The sequence below is a fragment of the Ahaetulla prasina genome, chromosome 10 (genome assembly GCF_028640845.1).
Source record: "Ahaetulla prasina isolate Xishuangbanna chromosome 10, ASM2864084v1, whole genome shotgun sequence".
In the NCBI taxonomy this organism is placed as follows: domain Eukaryota; kingdom Metazoa; phylum Chordata; class Lepidosauria; order Squamata; family Colubridae; genus Ahaetulla; species Ahaetulla prasina.
The window spans coordinates 16646943-16660320 of record NC_080548.1 but is presented as its reverse complement, the minus strand read 5'-3'; the positions used below and the strand labels follow the sequence as shown (position 1 = coordinate 16660320).

At 44.2% G+C, this 13378-nt stretch overlaps 1 protein-coding gene across 1 annotated transcript in view; it reads right to left on the bottom strand.

Moving 5' to 3' along the window:
* LOC131204679 (digestive cysteine proteinase 2-like) overlaps positions 1-13127 on the bottom strand; it is a 68716-nt gene extending 55589 nt beyond the window's left edge. Inside the window, exon 1 of the mRNA XM_058196180.1 lies at positions 13030-13127. Coding sequence (XP_058052163.1) covers positions 13030-13081 — 52 coding nt within the window. The 5' untranslated portion in view covers positions 13082-13127. The remainder of the gene's footprint in view (positions 1-13029) is intronic.
* Positions 13128-13378: the final 251 nt, after the last annotated feature.

Here is a 13378-nt window from a genome sequence, read left to right as displayed (position 1 = left end):
GCCCTCAGTCTTTCCCAGCATTAGGCTCTTCTCTGGTGAGTCCTTCCTTTTCATTAGGTGGCTAAAGTATTTGAGTTTCATCTTCAGGATCTGGCCTTCTAAAGAGCAGTCAGGGTTGATCTCCTCCAACCACCTCATTATAACTTGGTCCAAATATTGTGTGAAACCGGACAGTGTAGATTGAATTTCAACCCACCTTCCTTTTGATGGAGACTTCAAGGAGTATCAGTTCTTGTAAGATTCATTCCCTGTTATTAAGCAACTCCACTTGGAAAAATACAATCCTGATTCAAATCACAAAAAGCAAGGCGACACAACCTGAAAATGGAGCTGATGATCCTTTCTTCAAAGTCAGCATTTTCCATGACCGCAGCAGATTTGAACAAGGCTACTTGATGAAGAAGAGATAAACTGCTATCACCTAGGAAAACAGGCCTTACAGCTTGTCTTCCACCCTTGCTTGCTTTCTTGTGCTCTCTGTATTAAATAGCTGGGCACAGAACAGGAGAAGCGGTTACGAATGAAATATTCCTGATTACTACTGACTCCCAGGCAGGGCTGAGCTGTTGAGATGCTCACATATTCCATCAGTTCTGGTTTTTCAAGGCAATGCATCCTTCCTTCATCCCCCCCACCCACCCAAGACAGCACTTTTCCTGGTAATTCAGATATATGATTTCCTCTTTCTTCCCTATCTTCTGTCTTCTCACTTTTGGACTTTCTGTTCCAACACTGGAACAAAGAAGTTGCGATGGAGGATCTCTACAGATAGATATCTAGATTTCTTGATTCTCAATTGTTAGAAGGATTTGGGAGGAATATTGACAGCAATAACTAGCTAGCTAGTTAGCTAAGTTGTGTCTCAAGCTAAAAATTGTCAGTGCTCCTCACCCATAAAGTCTGGGCTCAGATTTATTTAGTGTGGAATTGGAAGTTTTCACCTTGTCTGATCAGTGGTGGGTTGCCCCCGGTTCAGACCGGTTCGTAAGAACCAGTAATAAAACTGGCGGGAGGCTCTGCCCACTGACCCGGACGTCACCAGGAAGCTTCGCGCATGTGCAGAAAAATGCGTGCAGGCAGTCCCATTGCAAACCGGTAGTAAAGGTAATGTCGTGTCCCACTCCTCCACTGACGGCCGGGTCAGGGAAATCTGAATCAGGTGTGCCTCTGCAGCTCTGCCAAAGTCCTAGCAAAGTCCTCAAGGCAGGCAGGAGACCAGAAAGTGACTTCAGCAAGATATGTTTAGACTTTGCCTGACTCAGAGAATGCCAGAAAGCAGATCCTTTATATAGGCCATGGGGTGTGGCTCCATGACTCAGCACTTATGCAGGCCTGCCCCTCCCTTCCTTCTGTTGCCTCCGCCTATCAAGTCTTCTGACAGGAGGGTCACTCCAGTCAGCAGCTGTTGGTAATAAACCTTCCTCAGGCTCACATGCTGTGGAGGAGGGGGAGGGGTCTAGTTGCTCCGTTTGCCTGGGCATGGAGCCAGGGCTGGGGGCTGGAGGTATTTCTTCTTCTGTGTTCGGAAGCAGATAAGAAGACCCCGGCTGAGATGAGATTGGATGAGATACAACAGGTAAGTAGAATCCACCCCTGAATCTGATGCGACATTAGGCCCTTATTAAAACAAGGAACAGATGGCAACTATCTAGTACAGTGATGGGTAACCTTTTTGCCATTGTGTGCCAAAAGGTGGGAGAGTGCAGGGGGGGTGTCATATGTGTGCCTGCCCACACATAATTCTATGCGCCTGCCCCCATGCACATGTGCCCGCGAACCACCACCACCCCGTGCGACCCCCACTTTTGGTACACGATGGCCTGGTGGGCTCGGTAGTCCCATTTTTCACTCCCCCCAGGCTCCAGAGCCTTTCTAGGAGCCTGGGGAGTGCAAATATGGCCTCCCCCCACCCCCGGAAGCCCTCCGGAGGCCGGAAACAGCCTGTTTCCTGACTTCTGGTGGGCCCAGAAGGCCTGAAAATCAGCTGGCCGGCGCGTGCATGCGCGCTGGAGCTGAACTTGTGGGCCCACCAATATGGCTTCATGTGCCACCTGTGACATAGGTTCGCCATCCCGGATCTAGTATAACTAAAAGGAAATTGCTTTCATCCCTTTATAAAGATTGGGGAGAAAAAGAAATTATTATAAGCAGAACCTGAATTCTCCCAAAGGTGTTTTTTTCGAGAGGCAACTGGACTTTTTGTTTTGTTTTTTCTTTGAAGACGTTTTGCTTCTCATCCAAGAAGCTTCTTCAGCTCTAGGGATGAGAAGCTTCTCAAATGAAAAGCAAAATGTCTTCGAAGATAAAGTCCAGTCACCTCTTGAAAAAGCACCTTTTGGGACAACCATGATGTGGATGCCTGAGAATCCCTGTAGACAGAATCTGAATTGGTTATTCAGTAGTTGTTAGAATTCTTTCATAATGGCTTCATTGCTTATCAGAAGCTCCCAGGTTCTTGCATGTAAGTTTATTCATTTCTGCTAAGCATGGCCAAAAGCCTGACAGTATTGGTGCAGTTATGGGCTGTCACTGATTTTGTTCCCTAATACTTCAATCTATTTCATTTCCAGCTGTTAGTCTACATTGTGATTTTTATTTTTTTTTGCACTTAACAAACAATGATGTTCTCACCGTCAGACTTAAGGAATTAAACCGATGCTATGGCAACCACGATGGGCTGAAATACTGGGACAGAATACCGCCCCCCCCTTCTCTGTGCAACCTCCAGGGAATTTTGCTGAGCATTCAATGGAACACCTTGGACCTCTTTGCTATGGAATTTTTTTAAAATAAGCCAAGAGAAACTATCTAAGATATTAACAGGAGCAAGAGGAATTAAAATGTGATAGCAGTGTTCCAATATCTCAGGGGCTGCCACAAAGAAGAAGGAGCCAAGCTATTCTCCAAAGCACCTGAAGGCAGGACAAGAAGCAATGGATGGAAACTAATCAGGGAGAGAACCAACTTAGAAATAAGGAGAAATTTCCTGACCGTTAGAGCAGCGGTTCTCAACCTGTGGGTTGCGACCCCATTGGGGGGTCGAATGACGATTTGCCAGGGGTCGCCTAAAACCATTGGAAATATGGGAAGTATACTTGCGAGTCGAAGAATCGCGCTCCAATGGTTGACTCCACAAGCCAGCTACAGGCTCTTCAAATCACTAGCCGAATTCGGCTTCAGGCGCAATGAATTAAAAAGAGAGAAATCTTTGCTCTGATGTCTCCCTCTCAAGCCAGCTGCGATCACTCCCAATTAGCCTAATCTGGCTTCAGGCGCGATAAACTTAATAGGGGAGGAGTCTCCGCTTTAATGCCTCCGTCCTCAAGGCAATCGCAAGCAGTTCAGATCGCTAGCCAATACGGCTTCAGGCGTGATAAATTCAAAATGAAAATAATTTTACGGTTGGGGTCGCCACATCGTGGGGAATTGTATTAAAGGGGTCGCAGCACTATAAAGGTTGAGAACCACTGCGTTAGAGCATTAATCAGTGGAACTTGCCTTCAGAAATTGTGGATTCTTCAACATTTGTCTGAAATGGTGTAGGGTTTCTTGCTTGAGCAAGAAGGGGGTTGGACTAGAAGATCTCCAAGGTCCCTTCCAACTGTGCTATTCTGCTATTCTTTTTGTTCAGAAAAACTTCCTCAGCCACCTCACCAAAAATTGTACAACCTTATCTCATTTAGTCGACTTTTGTCTTTTACGAGCCACTCTCAAATGTACAACATTAAGAAGAAAGGGGGAAAAAATCTTGTTCTACCACAGAGCAATATAAACTCCCCAGGGTGTTTTGCTCTCACATGTGTAAAAACACATATATCCACTCCATTTGACTTTTAATTCCCACTTTCCCTCTGCTTTGTTATGTCGTTCCAGCTCTATGAAGATCAAAAGGTTCTTCGCTGACAATTAAAAAAAAAATAGGTATCACACCCAGCAACTGTTTTGCAAGGGGCCATTATCTGTAGGCAATTATCTTTCTCACAGACTCCTACATTTCTCTATAACCTCTCGTTTTACTCTTCCCCCTATCGCCATACACACTTCCCAAAACCGTAGAGCAGGACCGAAAAATACCTCCTTCCTTCTAGAAAAATAATTGAGCTAGCAGTGAACCAGCCAGATCAGGTCAGATGTTCCTTTTCACCTGCATCTATTTTAATTCTCTAGCTGTGCAGCCAAGTATCACAACCTTTATTTTTCTTCTGCTGGCTCCGTCTGAGCAAAGATCTCACCCAATGTTAATAAGTACACATTTGCTCATCTTATGTAAGAGGTTTTATAATAGCACTGGGTCTTAATAAGTAGGATAGTGTAAACTCGGGCGCCAGTGATGGGGTTCAAATAACCGGTTCTCTGCCCTAATGGCCGGCTGGGTGGGCGTGGCCAGGGTGGGCGTGGCCAGGTGGTGTGATAGGCAGCACTCGGCCTCCTGCACCTCCTTAGGAGCAAAAACGGGCCACGGGGGGGGGGGCGCCTCCTCGTGTCCCGGTTTGGGCCTAGTAGGCCTCCCTGCAGACTCCTGGGAGCAAAAATGGGCCATGGGGATACCATGCCGCTCCCCCATGCCCCGTTTTGGGCCTAACAGGCCTCCCTGCACTTACCTGTCAGCCAAAACGTGGCATGTGGGGACTCCTGGAAGGGGCAGGGAGAGGAGGGGCCAGACGGCCATTTAACAGCCGGTTTGCCCAAACCAGTTGAATGCCACTACTGCTCAAGCCATACTAAAAGGGTAAAACTAAAACAAATTTCAAAGAGAATAAACAGGCATAATCTCTCAGAAATAAGACTCCAACAGAAATCAACAGTTTGAGGAGGTTTACTTAGCACCCACATAGTAAATTGAGTTTAGGGAAAGAATTCCATAAAAAGAGCACCATAACTTTAAAAAAAAAATCCCCTTTTCAACTGGTATGGAGCCTTGTGGGCACAGTGGTTAGAATGCACTATTGCAGGCAAATTCTGCCCAGAGTCTGGAGTTCGATCCTGAGTCGTCTCGAGATTGATTCAGCGTTCCATCCTTCCAAGGTTGGTAAAATGACGGCCCAGATTGTTGGAGGCAATACACTGAGATTTGTAAACCGCTCAGAGAGTGCTGTAAAGCAGGGGTCTCCAACCTTGGTCTCTTTAAGACTTGTGGACTTCAACTCCCAGAGTCCCTCAGCCAGCAAAGCTGGGTAAGGAACTCGGAGTTGAAGTCCACAAATCTTAAAGGGATCAAGGTTGGAGACCCCTGCTGTAAAGCAATATGGAGTGGTGTATAAGTACTATTGCTATCTATTTCCAACTATAGGGCATTCATAGATGTTTACCACCACCACCCCACACCCCACATCACCCCACTGCAGAAATGTTACTAACTGGGTGGGTTGATCTGGAAACAATTTATTAAAAATATATAGATTCCAAGCTTCAATGGAATTAGTGGTTAAGTACCAGCACTTAAGCTTAGGCACTGAAGAGAAGCCAGCCATGCAGTTTAAATAATAATGATATCCGTTCTGGATTACTGTTAGGCGATTGGTCTTCCCTGACAGATACTTATGTTGTTTCATTGGCAGCAATACAAAGTGGTTTGCCATTGCTCTTTCTCCAGGTGGGTTCCCCCCACAATTTCCCAGTCTACTCTAATCTAAACCACATTACAAATATTCAGCTTTAAATGGATCAACATTTAACCCAACCATGTGATGGAGGAGATGAGGAGCTCCATTTTCGTTGGCAGAGGGTTGCAGGAGGCCGCCGCAGCCAAAAATGGAGCTTGGGGTCCCATTTTCAGTAGCAGAATCCTCGGGCCTCCTCAGGCACCCCTGACATGAGTGATGTTGAGCTGCCCATGCCCCCCCGCCCCGCCCAGGTCAAACACAACCCTGATGTGGCCCTCAATGAAATTGAGTTTGACACCCCTGCTGTAAATGGTTCTGAGGATTAGAATTTCACCAGATCTTCTCTGATGTTTTTTGCTGGATCAATTTTTTGGGAAAAGAGAATCTTTGGAATTGTAGCTCTGTAAAAACAAACATCTTTAGCATCTCTTGGCACTTCCTGAATTTCAGTTTCCACAATGCCTTGGAGATGGCTCTGTAGCTTAAATCTATTGTGCACCAGATGCACAGATGCACACAACCTTGGAAAGGCAAGAAAATGAAAAAAAATTGCACAATTGTCCAGGATTGATTGGCACATGTCTTTGTCCTCCCACAGACTCTCGCTTGTAGTTCCCAGAGAAACTGGATGAACGGCTGCAAGAGTTGCGGTTTGTGGTTGATAATTCAATTAACATGAAAGAACCAGACTGGCACGCAGGGTAACTCTGCCTGGACCAGTCTGTCAAGCCAAAATTGGAACAAGAAAGGGTGTTTTTAGAGTTCCAGCTAAGTCTGCAATCAGCTTCAGAGAGTATCAGCATTTTCAAGCATTTAAATTAAATACTTCAATGGCCACCATAAGCCGGCAATGTGAGTTTTTTTAAATAATTGGTTGGAAAGGGCTGCTCATCTTTTTATTTAAAGGCGAACCTGGTGGCCAAAAACCATCAGAAATTCTGTGCATACCTATGAAACAGGTGAATAGGTTTTGGCAGAAAGCATTTTCTGTTATTCCCTTTTCATTCGGAGAAAGAATGCCGTGTTCGTCTATGGCAATATTTCTCAACCTTGGCAGCTTTCAGATGGGTGGACTCCAGGGGTGGGTTGCTACCGGTTCGCCCCAGTTCGGGCGAACTGATAGCAGCTGTGGAGGGAGGCTCCGCCCACCCATCCAGACGTCATCAAAAATGCTTTGCGCATGTGCAGAACCTTCTGCACGTGCGCAGAAGCGCCACGCGCTTGCAAAGCGAGCACCCGTATGCTCCCACTAGCAAACCAGTAGTGCCAGGATTTGAATCCCACTACTGGTGGACTCTGATTCCCAGCATTCCCTAGCCAGTATGCTGGCTGGGGAATTCTGGGAGTTGGAGTCCACCCATCTGGAAACTGCCAAGGTTGAGAAACATCGGTTTACAGTACCAACAAAAATCCAAAGAAGTCTGGGAGCACCTTTTCCAACTCAGAAATGGACAAGTTCCATCTCCTGTTTTTTTGAAAGCAATCTTTTTTCTGGCAAGATTACATAGCAGCATTAAAGCCAAGTGACCAAAAAACCAACAACAGTTCAAAAGGTATGTTGGTTTGCCTGTTTAATACCAGATTGGGAGACGATCAAGAAATTCCAGGGCTGTAGACTTGACTGGAAAAAAAAAAATCAAAACAGAAAAAAAGCCAGTGGTCAAGTCCCTTTTATTCTGTTGCCAAGGGAAACCGTACAGTCTTGCTCACAAAATCACTTGAAGTCAAACTCAACTTGGACATGGTTTTTATCTTTTAACCCATGTGGGCTTATTAAAGACAGTTGCTATATTAGTTTTTTAACAGCAGAGGTCCTCCCTCCCCATAGCTTAGTAAAACGGAGCTAAACTGCATTCTAACATTGGGGCTACAACAACGAAAAACCTCAGCCAGAAAGTGTCAAATTCCAGGTATTATCAGCATTATATAGCCATCCTAAGCAACAGGCCGTTTAATAGAGAGTGAGGACTGATTATGCTAATGTGCTGCCATTTGCTACACCTTAAATTTGCCTTGCTTAATTGAGCACATGTTTGCTAATAACCCAGTAATTAAGCAAATTTTGATGGAGGATGTCACTAGGAAGGGCTCTACGCATTAAAAGAAACTAGAGGGGAAACAGAGACTTGTTTTATTTATGCAGTGGTTGCACAATGCTTTGCCACCTATGGCTGTGTGGGCGTAGGATTTAGGGGAAATTTTTATCAGGAGCTAACTGTGAACAACAGTGACTGTATCCCAGTCAAGCAGGTCAGGTTCAAAGGTAAATTGCTATATTGGACAACAGCCAAGTTCAGAGTTTGCATTAGCACAAAATGGAGTAGTTTTAGTTTTCGGTTAGTACCAAGATAGCTGGTTAATAGGACAATTATGCCTGGATCCCCAAATCAAATCCAGGTGAGACTTGCTAACCATGGTTTATTAAATAAACTACAGTTTTGCAATTGGCTCTGCAAATGCATTAAGCCATAAACTATGGTTGACAATACTAAAAAGCAGAGACATCACCCTGCCAACAAAAGTGCGTATAGTCAAGGTTATGGTGTAGGGAAGGAAGCCTGAGCGCCAAAGAATTGAGGCCTTTGAACTCTGGTGCTGGAGAAGACTCCTACGAGTCCCTTGGACTGCAAGGCAATCAAACCAGGCAGTCCTAGAGGAGACCAACCCTGACTGCCCTTTAGAAGGCCAGATCCTGCAGATGAAACTCAAATACTTTGGCCATCTAATGAGAAGGAAGGATTCTTCTCCAGTGAATCCTTCCTTCTCATTAGATGGCCAAAGTATTTGAGTTTCATGCTGGGAAAGATTGAGGGCAAAAGAAGAAAGGGGTGACAGAGAATGAGGTGGCTGGATGGAGTCACTGAAACAGTTGGGTGTGAGCTTAAATGAACTCCAGAGGATGGTAGAGGACAGGAAGGCCTGGAGGAACACTGTCCATGGGGTCGCGATGGGTCGGACATGACTTCACAACTAACAACAACAACATGGTTGACAAATCACTACAGCTGCCTAGCTCATTTAAACTTATTTAATAGCCACACACAAAATATGAACTTTTGGCTGATCATCATAGTATCCAAAGCTGTAAAAGTGAAATCACCTTAGTAAACTGGAGATACAGGTAAAAATCACATGGTTGGCAAAAAAAAATATGCTTGACTGTTTTTTTGCCAAAGAAGCTGAAAAATTAATGGGCATTTATACAGATTCCAAACAGAGGAAAGCCAATTCCTGAATTCACACAATACCAATAAGTTATAATTTGATTTCTTTGATTTTATTCTAGTGTGTTGGTGAACTCAACTACTGGAGTTTATTCAATTAGCCACAGAAAAGCAAACCATGGCTTAATGCAATAGGTGAATCTAATCATCGAAGCCAACGCATTTGCTGCCTAATATAAACACGTGCAAACACTCTGGGTTAACATTCTTTAAAAATGCCTTTCCCAATTTGGTGATCTCAGGTTGATTGAAACTCCTGTCCTATCTAGCCATTGTTGGTCAATATATCTAAAGAGGGGCAAGTAGAAGGAAATAGCTTGAACCTTCTTAATGTAACTAAGAAAGAAATACTGGTTGATGTCTGGGTGATTGCTCAGCAAGACTATTGGGGCTGCTTTAAAATGTGCACACACACACACACACACAATCCAAAACTAAAATTCTCATTATGTTTGTGCGTTTGCCTTTTTGTAACCTCAAAAGTTAGCCCAAACGGTGGATTATGCCACAATAATTTTAGAATCAAGGTACCTAAAATCTGCTAACTTAAAGAATGCGTAAAAAAAACAGAACACTTTACTCCTATGGAATCGAAACTTCCACAATTTTCAGACTAATTTTATTCACAAATGTGTGGCCGTTGTAGTATCCCTCTAGTCCAGTGGTGGGTTGCTACTGGTTCAGTCCGGATCTTGAAAACCGATAGTAACGGCGGCGGGAGGCTCCACCCACCCACCTGGACGTCATCACGGATGCTCTGCGCATGCGCAGAAGCACCGCGTGTGAGCGAAGCAAGCGCGCACATGTGCTCCCATTACAAACCAGTAGCAAAGGTAACTGGAACCCACCCCTGCCCTAGTGATCATGTGATCGTAATTTCCAATGGTCCCTGCCAGCTTCCCATAAGCAAAGTCAATGGGGAAGCCAGCAGGAAGCTCAGGAGTCACTTCTGCTTTTTTTTTTCCTCACTAGTTTCTGCTACATATTTTGTTGTGACTTGACATAATGCGCAAAGCCAAACCAGGGAGAATGTGCTGATTTATCTGGAGAAACTGGTATTCTGTACATCACTTTAAGCCCGGGGAAAAGAAATGAAAATGTTAAAAGTATTCTTGGAAGATGATAGGAATCAACCAGGAATGCCATCTTCAAAAGTGCCCTTTGTTAAATGAAGATAGGATACATTTGTCTTGCTAGGCATCTTTCATTTTTAATAAGCGGATGTTTTATTTTTTTTAAAGCAAAGTAACAAATCAAATGATAAAAAGAAGAGCCTAAAAATTCTTCAGGTTCGGAGAAATTCCTGAGTTGAACCCAAACTTAGCAAAGGACTGGAGAGAAATCAGTTCCTGGGCTCAAAGAACGATGCTTCTGATATTTATGATAATTAAATCTGGTATTATCCTTAGCTGGGCTGGAATAGAGAATATTACGGTAGTTAAATACCTATTTTAAGGGTTATTTTTGTTTTTCCTTACTCTTAGTCAAGAGTAAGCACATTGACACTCTGGGTTCATGTATTATACTAGATCACAGTTAGTTTAGAACAGGGGTGTCAAACTCATGTCATTACGGCAGTGTCATGTGACATATCGGAACTTTCCCCTGCGTTTGCTAAACTGGGCGTGGGTGTGGCCAGCACGTGATGCAACCGACCTGTGGGCCGCGAGTTTGACACCCCTGGTTTAGACCATTGAAAACCAAGGAAGTCCTGCTTGCTTCATAGCCACAGTGGCACAGTGGTTAGAGTGCAGTACTGCAGGTTACTTCTGCTGTCTGCCTTCAGTTTGGCAGTTCAAATCTCACCAGGCTCAAGGTTGACTCAGCCTTCCGTCCTTCCAAGGTGGGTAAAACGAGGACCCAGATCGTTGGGGGCGATAGGCTGACTCTGTAAACCGCTTAGAGAGGGCTGTAAAATCACTATGAAGCGGTATATAAGTCTTAAGTGCTATTGCTATAGCTGTCCTATTCACAGATCTGTGGTAGTCCTTATTTAATGGCCACAATTGGAGTCAGCAACTGGATTAAGCAAAGCAGTTGCTAAATGAAACCATGACTGTGCTTAGGCTTTCCGTTGCTTTACAAACCTGTGACAATCATAAATGAGAAGATTGCAAAATTACTTTTTCAATAGTACTGGAACTGTAGTCACTAGCCAAGGCAGTTGCTAAGTTGGAACTTCCTGCATTATCAATCGCAGCAGGTAGGAGTAAAAAATAGATACAGTTCTTTCTCTTGCTGCCAGGAGATATTACATGTTTTGAAGTTTAGCTTGTTGTGCAACGCAGTTTAATCTTTAAGAAAAAGCTGGCAACACTACTAGTACTACCCATTGTCCCCACAACTCAAGAATCTTTAAAAATGAAACTGTCACATCTTGAGAGATCTGTATTCAATCATGAGATGTAGAGCTTCCACTATGAACGTTTCTGGTTCCTTCAAGTTACTTGAGATTTATACTTGAATTGTAAGACACTATGTATATGTCATAGCTGATCTATTACATGTACCGTACACAAAGCCAGGAACATGCGTGTTGGATCAGCATAAAGCTGCAAATTACAGAGACGTAGGACATTTTCGTACCTAGGCAGAAGCATACAGCTGATCTGTAATGGCTCACCCTGAATAATCGTGTATTTATTGATTTACGTGTTCTTGGCCACCCCAATCCTTAAGAAGAGTTCTCTGGGTTGCTAACAGCAAAATCAACATTAAGCAACCAGCCAATTTCAAATTATCACAAGAAGTCACAAGGAAACATTTAAAACACCTTTGGAGGGTGTTTTGAGGAGTGGCAGAGCCCAAAGAAGGAAAGTCCACAGGTAGAAGTTGTTGCTGTTTCATTAGCTTCTGCTCCTGTGCCTTAATCAGTGGATTTATCTAAATCAGCATTTCTGAAACCATGGGAACTTTAAAAAGTGTGGACTTCAATGTTCTGGCTGAAGAATTCTGGGATTTGAAGTCCACACATCTTCAAATTTCCTAAGGGTGAGGAACACTGATCTAGACATGAACTTCGGTATTTATAACCCAAGATTACATCATATCTTTTCCTATCTCGGCAGTTTTCCATCACTTCCCCTCACCCCCAATGAGCGAAACTGCACAGAAGATACGTTGGTTGGTTTGCAAGACACCCTGGACTGTGACTTAACCCCAGGGTTTGTCATGGCCAGCTCTGATTCAGAGGTGTCTGAGAAGGGGGTGACTTCAGAGGACCCTGTGGAATAGCAGCCTGCCCCAGATAGCAGTAGGGAGACCTCGGGCTGATTGGGCAATAGAGGTTCTATAGACCAGCTGGAAGCAACAGAATATGAAGGGTTTGATCCAGGAGCTCCTTCCAGTCCTAAGATATATGGGGCTGCATGAAGGAGAGATCTTCAGGCTCCTTGCCAAGCAAGGGGTTTCCCACCAGTGACTTGGTGGGGTCTCTTTTATGACCATCACAGGCCATCCATCCATTACAGTTAAATAATCCGTTTACTGGGATCTCTTGCCTGTTATGCCCCGAGCTCTTTCCTGTAAAAACTCTTGTGCTTTTCGAACCTGGATTGGTTGAGAAACTATGCCAACTCTGTAATCTCTGGAGCGTGCACCAATGGGATCTTGCTTGTAAGCATCCAAGTGATCTGGCACAGTTTGAAATTGTGCGCACATCACCCTACGCACCCTGCCTGCCGCTTCTGTAATTTCTCAAAATCAAGCAAAGCTGAGAACTGTACTCCTGTGTGTGTGTCAGAGCTGGGACAAGACAGAGAGTCTGATTCACACAACGCAACTAGACAAGGGTTAGCTCCTTTGCAGTTCAAACAGATCGTATGAACTTCTTAAGAAGTTCCAACCTTCTTAAGAGGTGTTTTCAGAGACCACTTTGCCATTTCTTGTAATATTCTAAATGCTTCTGCAAATGCTTGTGGTTTCCACCCTCAAATTGCGTATATTCTCTTGTGTTTCAATAGTTCCCTTTTTGGCTATTAAAGCCATGGCAGTTCTCACATCTAGAAGAGTGATGTAGCAACTTGCCTACCCCACCTCCCCAGCTGAAAGAGAGAGGAACCCAGCTACACAGAGAGCAGCCAAAGCAAATGCACTGAATTTTCCACCCACAAACATCAGCATTAAAACAAAATATGTTTTGCCTACAGAAGCTGTTCATTTTTTTTTTTTTAAAAATCACCCTTCCACAACCAAACACTCACCAAAAGCAAAAGTCCAGGCACATAAGTGAAGTAAAAAGACCAGCCTCCCCATGATGATTCTCTCCTTCCCAACCTTCCCTAGCAATAGTTCACCTTCCCTTTTAAATGAAGGCAGCCGGCAAATAAGAGCCTCACCACCTCTCCAACAGGGTGGAGTTTCAGCTTGGATTTCAAAAGTGTGGGAGTTGTTTGGGGCAGGAAGAGATGGTTGGCCAAACAAGGGTGTGGAAAGAAGGAAAGTTGATTGTTAAGAGTCTGCTCGGAATTTACGGGAAACGACAATATGAATCATTGGCTTAGTTTCACATCTTTTACTTGGGTTAGCAATAGCAATAGCAATAGCACTTAG